Source organism: Eptatretus burgeri, chromosome 2 (assembly GCF_056783735.1).
Source record: "Eptatretus burgeri isolate ZD-2024b chromosome 2, Ebu_testis_v1, whole genome shotgun sequence".
Taxonomy (NCBI): Eukaryota; Metazoa; Chordata; class Myxini; order Myxiniformes; family Myxinidae; genus Eptatretus; species Eptatretus burgeri.
This window is the reverse complement of record NC_140962.1, coordinates 91100087-91107540: the sequence shown is the minus strand read 5'-3', so window position 1 is coordinate 91107540 and position 7454 is coordinate 91100087. Positions and strand designations below refer to the sequence as shown.

The 7454-nt window shown below is 49.8% G+C and overlaps 1 protein-coding gene across 1 annotated transcript in view; it reads right to left on the bottom strand.

Moving 5' to 3' along the window:
* Positions 1-6716, bottom strand: part of LOC147032552 (sodium- and chloride-dependent GABA transporter 3-like) — a 199351-nt gene extending 192635 nt beyond the window's left edge. Inside the window, 1 exon segment of the mRNA XM_085870296.1 lies at positions 4730-6716. Within this exon segment, the coding sequence (XP_085726422.1) occupies positions 4730-4785 (56 nt within the window). The 5' untranslated portion in view covers positions 4786-6716.
* Between the last annotated feature and the right edge of the window lie 738 nt (positions 6717-7454).

Here is a 7454-nt window from a genome sequence, read left to right as displayed (position 1 = left end):
CAAATTGAACTTAGCAGCAGTTCCGACTGCTAAAAAAGAAAAAGTGTTCATTTGTCTAATTCGGACAGAGTTTCACATTTTGGCGTCTCTGGGAGGTGTTTAATATGACAGATCGGCGATCACTAATCGCTTGCCAAGCCAGCCATTACTTATCAACTGTTTTGTTGGAGTGCTTCCTTGAGTGCTTTAGCCACTTGTTGAGTGCTGTACAATTCCCGCACCATCACTGAATATTGCATATCGATTGACTTGAACAAAGTTCAGGGGCTACTCGCCTGCATTCGCCTCGCATTGTCATGCGGTGCGTTGGATGGTGGCTGGCTCGCTAAAAAGGTGCAATTTTATTTTACACCACGTTTCCTCTTTTTGTACGATCTCTTTTCATATGACCCATTACTTTGGCGTAGATAAACACATATAAAAATTAAATGTTTAGTTTAGAAAAGTTTCTTCAACGGTTCTATTCGAGTGCTTGCTTGGAGCACTCTTCAAGCTTTGATCTCCACAAGCTTCCATGCCGATAACATGGCATGGTTCTCCATGTGGACATCTCCGGCATCTTCTTCTTCTTATTGTGCACGGTAGATTGTCTGCCGGGTCGCGATCATTTTGTTGGGGCGCAACTATGCTGCTGATGCTGTGTGCCTATACCAGTACACTGGTACTCATTTCACCAACCTCAGAAGGATGACAGGCTGAGTCACCCAACCTGGTGTTGATTCAACAGCAAACGGGGCTCAAATTCAGGACCCTAAGATCCCAAGCCAGCCACCCAAACCACTAATTCAATACCAGGCTTATCGCTGGCGTTAAGAAGGGAAAATTAATGAGATTATTACAATGAGTAAAGTAGAAGTATCATAACAATGAGTGAAGTAGAAATGAGTAAAACTCTTCATCCCCACTATTACAAAGTATTACAATACCTCCGCCATGCAACGCCTGATCCACGAGAACATATCGGGCCCAATACATTTTTGAAATATAATTCTTCATATCGTTTTTGGCCCTATCTCTCAGTGGTGAAGAATTACTTTAACTGTTAAATAATTGCCGAATTTGGATCCGGATTTGGATCTTCACCAAAATCAAATCAATTCATCCGTGTCACACACCCAACCTGTCCACAAAATTTCATCCGGATCCATCTACAAGTTTTTGAGATATCCTGTACAGTGTACATGTAGACAAACAAACAAACAGACAGACAAAGAGGGGCGAAAACATAACCTTCTTCACCGTCGGTGGCGGAGGTAACAATTTTCAGTTTTAATGCAGTGAATCGCCATATCACCGCAGAACAGCCAAGAGGTATGCACATTCGCTTTAAGCTGTCGAGCCTGGGTTTGAGTCCCGACCTCACTATAAACTGTCATCCTGTTGTTTCATAGGCAGGGTGATTCATCAATTTGTGTGCCGTCCCTTAGATGGATGTTATACTGGCCAGCACATCTGCCATAACCGCCCCCTCCCCCCCATGTCCTTCCCCCCTCCACTCTACCCTCTCCCCCTCCTCCCCTCCTCTCCTCCTCTTCCACTCTGCCCCCCACCTTCTATTTCCCATCCACATCTCTCTCCCCTCTCCGACCCCTCTCCCTGACTATGTCTGTATCTCTCTTTCTCTCTCTCTCTCTCTAACCCCCCCCCCCATTCCTCTCCCCTCCCACCGCTCCCCTCTGTTGAGGAGACTAGCATGGATGAATCTGATTCGGAGTGAGCCGACCGGAGGGGTGCAAAGGCCGCTGCATGTGTGAGCATGCCTCCATGCAAACAGGCCTTTGCTTGGTAGATAGAGTGGGTTTTAAAGGCTCTTGTCTGGTTTTATATAGAACGTGGGGGTTAAAAAAAAAGTTGCTCTTTGGGCACATTGATCGCCCAGGGAATGCCCTGTGTCCAACGACATTTGGTGAGGTGTCTCCTCCCCATCCACCCCCCATTCCTGCACCCTTGCTCTCCCTCCCCCACCTCCCTCTTCCTCCCCTCCCCTCCCTCCTCCTCCTCCCCTCCCTCCCTCTCCCCTCACCTCCCCCCCCACCTCCCTCTCCCCTACCTACCTCTTCCTCCTCCCTCTCCCCCTACCTCCCTCTTCCTCGCCCCCACCTCCCTTCCTCCCCCACACCTCCCTCTTCCTCCCCACCTCCCTCTACATCCCCCACCTCCCTCTACCTCCCCCCCAACTCCCTCTACCCCCACCACCTCCCTCTTCCTCCCCCCACCTCCCACTTCCTCCCCCACCTCCCACTTCCTCCCCCACCTCCCACTTCCTCCCCCCACCTCCCTCTACCCCCACCTCCCACTTCCTCCCCTCCCTCTTCCTCCCCTCCCTCTTCCCCTCTCCCCCACACCTCCCTCATCCCCCCCACCTCCCACCCCACCTCCCTCTACCCCTACCTCCCTCTACCCCTACCTCCCACTTCCTCCCCCTCCCTCTCCCCCCACCTCCCACCCCACCTCCCTCTACCCCTACCTCCCACTTCCTCCCCTCCCTCTCCCCCCACCTCCCACCCCACCTCCCTCTACCCCTACCTCCCACTTCCTCCCCCTCCCTCTCCCCCCACCTCCCACTTCCTCCCTCCCTCTTCCTCCCCCTCCCTCCCTCTTCCCCTCTCCCCCACACCTCCCTCTTCCCCCACACCTCCCTCTTCCCCCCACCTCCCTCTTCCTCCCCCCACCTCCCTCTACCCCCACCTCCCTCTACCCCACCTCCCTCTACCCCCTCCTCCCACTTCCTCCCCATCCTTCTCCCCCCACCTCCCTCTTCCTCCCACCTCCCTCTTCCTTCCCCCACCACCTCCCTCTTCCTCCCTCTCCCTCTCCCCCCCACCACCTCCCTCTTCCTCCCCTCCCTCTCCCCCACCTCCCTCTTCTTCCCCCTCCCTCCACCCCACTTCCTCCCCCTCCCTCCACCCCACTTCCTCCCCCTCCCTCCACCCCACTTCCTCCCCTCCCTCCACCCCACTTCCTCCCCCTCCCTCCACCCCACCTCCCACTTCCTCCCCCTCCCTCCACCCCCACCTTCCACTTCCTCCCCTCCCTCCACCCCCACCTTCCACTTCCTCCCCCTCCCTCCACCCCCACCTTCCACTTCCTCCCTCCTCCCTCCACCCCCACCTTCCACTTCCTCCCCCTCCCTCTCCCCCTCCCTCCACCCCCACCTTCCACTTCCTCCCCTCCCTCTCCCTCCACCTTCCACTTCCTCCCCCTCCCTCTCCCCCCACCTTCCACTTCCTCCCTCCCTCTCCCCCACCTTCCACTTCCTCCCCCTCCCTCCACCCCCACCTTCCACTTCCTCCCCCTCCCTCCACCCCCACCTTCCACTTCCTCCCCCTCCCTCTCCCCCTACTTCCCCTCTCTCTCTCCTCCTCTCTCCCTCCCTCCCTCTTTTCCTCCCTCCCTCCCTCTTTCCTCCCCTCCCTCCCCACCTCCCTCTTTCCTCCCCTCTCCCTCCCCCTCCTCCCTCCCTCCTTCTTCCCACCCCCCTGCACTTAATATTCCCATCAGTGAAGGTACAGGTTGTATTTTACAACAAATAAATAAGAAGATTGAAGACCGAGCCAGCGGGGTCAAGGAACTTCCAGCCACGTTTCTCTTCTGCCCAAGACATCAGCTGATGGGCAAGTCTTCTATTCGTGTTTTAAAAAAATTTTCAGGCCCAACTTCCCAGGGTTAGCAGTCGATTCTGATCCTAAAGGTCCATTTCGACGCCAGAAACGCGCGTTTTTATCAAATATTGTGCGATCTCCATCTCGGCAAAAGGGTGTTATATCTCACGGCACACCCTGGATGTTATTTATTTATTAACCGGTCACAACCTCACAAAGTGTGGTATGTAGGGTATACACATACATAAAAATATTATACAAACACGACATCATAAAAAATGTGGAATAATAACAATAATAAATTAATCAATCAAAAGTAGTTAAAAAAAAAAGAAAAAAAAAACATTGTATATATATAGGTGTTCACAAAGTGTGGTATGTAGGGTATACACATACATATTATACAAACACGACATCATAAAAAATGTGGAATAATAACAATAATAAATTAATCAATCAAAAGTAGTGAAAAAAAAGAAAAAAAAACCATTGTATATATAGGTGTTCACAAAGTGTGGTATGCAGGGTATACACATACATAAACATATATTATACAAACCAGACATCATAAAAAATGTGGAATAATAAATTAATCAAACAAAAGTAGTTAAAAAAAGAAAAAAACCATTGTATTTCGGTGTTCACAAAGTGTGGTATGTAGGGTATACACATACATAAACATATATTATACAAACCAGATATCATAAAAAATGTGGAATAATAACAATAATCAATTAATCAATCAAAAGTAGTTAAAAAAAGAAAAAAACCATTGTATTTCGGTGTTCACAAAGTGTGGTATGTTTGGTATACACATACATAAATATATATTATACAAACCAGATATCATAAAAAAATGTGGAATAATAACAATAATCAATTAATCAATCAAAAGTAGTTAAAAAAAGAAAAAAACCATTGTATTTCGGTGTTCACAAAGTGTGGTATGTTTGGTATACACATACATAAATATATATTATACAAACCAGATATCATAAAAAATGTGGAATAATAACAATAATCAATTAATCAATCAAAAGTAGTTAAAAAAGAAAAAAAACCATTGTATATATAGGTGTTCACAAAAGGCAGGTGAACGAGGGGTGGGGCACGCAAGTTCGAAATACCTGATAGCGATGCGTGCCAGGCCAGCAGTCGGAGTGCAGTGAGTGTGACAGGTCATATTCGGCACTTTTACACTTGTTGGGGTGGGGAGAGGAGGGGCGTGAAGCAATGGGCGGGAAAATGATCCTCGTCTTGGAAGACTCCAGCAGGTATTCCGGAGAGTGAACAAATTGTGAATGAAATGAAGAAGGTAGTCAAGTACAGGTAGTCACGATATCAACATATCAAAGTGAAATCAGTTCAGCAAATGATGGATAAGTTGGGAGCTCACTGGCTTGTTTGCAGTGAGCTGTCTGAAATGAGTTCATTCGTGACCCGATTAAATAACTTTGATGATGAAACTTAACTTTGATGTATCTCAGAGCAGGCCGTCCTTTGGATGGGGACATGATGATGTGGCTGTCCTGCATGCATTGAGTTTGTCAATGTTGAAGACCACTGTCGATTGCAAGTGGACGAAAATGCACTGCATGGCCAAAAGTATGTGGACACCTGCTCATTCAACATCTCATTCCAAAATCATAGGCATTAATATGGAGTTTCCCCCTCCCCCCCTTTGCTGCTGTAACAGCCTTAACTCTTTTAGGAAGGAGTTCCACTTGATGTTTGGAACATTGCTGCAGGGATTTGCTTCCATTCAGCCACAAGAGTATTAGTGACGTCGGGCACTGATGTTGGGCGAATAGGTCTTGCTCACAGTCGGTGTTCCAATTCATCCCAAAGGTGTTCGGTGGGTTGAGTTCAGGGCTCTGTACAGGCCAGTGAAGTTCTTCCACACCGATCTCGACAAACAGTATTCGTGCAGTTGTTGCTTCCAGAGGCAGTTTGGAACTCTGTAATGAGTGTTCCAACTGACGACAGACGATTTTTCCACGCTATGCGCTTAAGCACTCGGCGGTACTGTTCTGTGAGCTTGTGTGGCCAACCACTTTGCGGCTGAGCTGTTGTTGCTCCTAGATGTTTCCACTTCACAATAACAGCAGGTGCAGTTGACCGGGGTAACTCTGGCAGGGTAGAAATTTGACGAACTGACTTGTTGAAAAGGTAGCATTCTTTGACGGTGCCCCATTGAAAGCCACTGAGCTCTTCAATACGGCCCATTCTACTCTCAATGTTTATTCGATAGAGATTGCATGGCTGTGTGCTTAATTTTACACACCTTTGAGCAATGGGTGTGGCTGAAATAGCCGAATCCACGAATTAGAAGGGGTGCCCGCATACTTTTGGCCATAAAGTGTATCTGCTATTTTGTCCCCTTTTCGGCCGGTGTGCTCCATGATGCATTTCCACTTGATAGCACTTTCCCGACATTATCTTGGGTTTTCAGGACTGGTGTTGGCTTTGTGGTTAGGGTTGTGGGCTTGGGATCTTCGGATCCTGAGTTAAAATCCCACTTATCTCTTGAATTAATACCAGGTGGGGTTGACTCTGCTGTCATCCTTCTGAGGTCGGCAAAATGAGTGCCAGCTTGCTGGTATCCTGTGTAAGAGTGGTGACCCATCCAGGATTGTGCCCAATAGCCAAGGAGACTGCTTCGGCAGCACCAACACTATGCACAGAGTACGGTCCCAAAGGTCCTGAGTTCAAATCCTGCTAGACCATTGAATTAATCCCAGGTGGGGTGACTCAGCTGTCATCCTTCTGGGGTCAGCAAAAGAAGTACCAGCTTGCTGTGATTGAGTCATTTGAGTATCCTGCGCTGGAGTGGCGACCTGCCCAGGATTGTGCCCAATAGTTCAGGAGACTGCTTTGGCAGCACCAAATCTCTGTACAGAGGATGCTCCCAATGGATGGTTGGATGGATCTTGGGTTCGATTCTCAAAGCTGTTTCGAGAGTTATTTTCAAAACTGTTTGTCAGCTAAACGCTTGGTCCACCAACCATCCCCCGCCCTCCTACCCCACGCAGAGAAACATACAGCACGACATTTCTCTGTGCCTCCAACAAAGTATCTTCTCTCCCATCCCATGATCTATATCTACATTTGACAAAGTTGGGAATTTGGAATCAGAATCATCCACTTCATGTCCCCTTTTTCCACTTCCACCTGCAACCCACCTCCTCAAAGCTTCACATCCCCCCATTCTGCATCCCCCTCACCCCACCCTATCATTGCTTCCGCCTCACCACACCCACTAAACACTTCCACCACACATTCTCAAACCTTCCCCCGCACCCCCAAACTCAAACCTTCCCCCACACTCAAACCTTCCCCTGCACTCCCACACTCAAACCTTCCCCAGCACCCCCGCACTCAAACCTTCCCCCACACTCAAACCTTCCCATGCACCGCCACACTTAAACATTCCCCGCACACCGACACTCAAACCTTCTCCCGCACCCCCACACTCAAACCTTCCCCGCACCCCCACACTCAAACCATCCCGCGCACCCCCACACTCAAACTTTTCCCCGCACCCCACACTCAAACCTTCCCCTGCACCCCACACTCAAACCTTCCCCGCACCCCCACACTCAAACCTTCCCCGCACCCCCACACTCAAACCTTCCCCGCACCCCCACACTCAAACCTTCCCCGCACCCCCACACTCAAACCTTCCCCGCACCGCCACACTCAAACCTTCCCCGCACCCCCACACTCAAACCTTCCCCGCACCCCCACACTCAAACCTTCCCCCGCACCCCCACACTCAAACCTTCCCCGCACCCAAACCTTCCCCGCACCCCCACACTCAAACCTTCCCCGCACCCCCACACTCAAACCTTC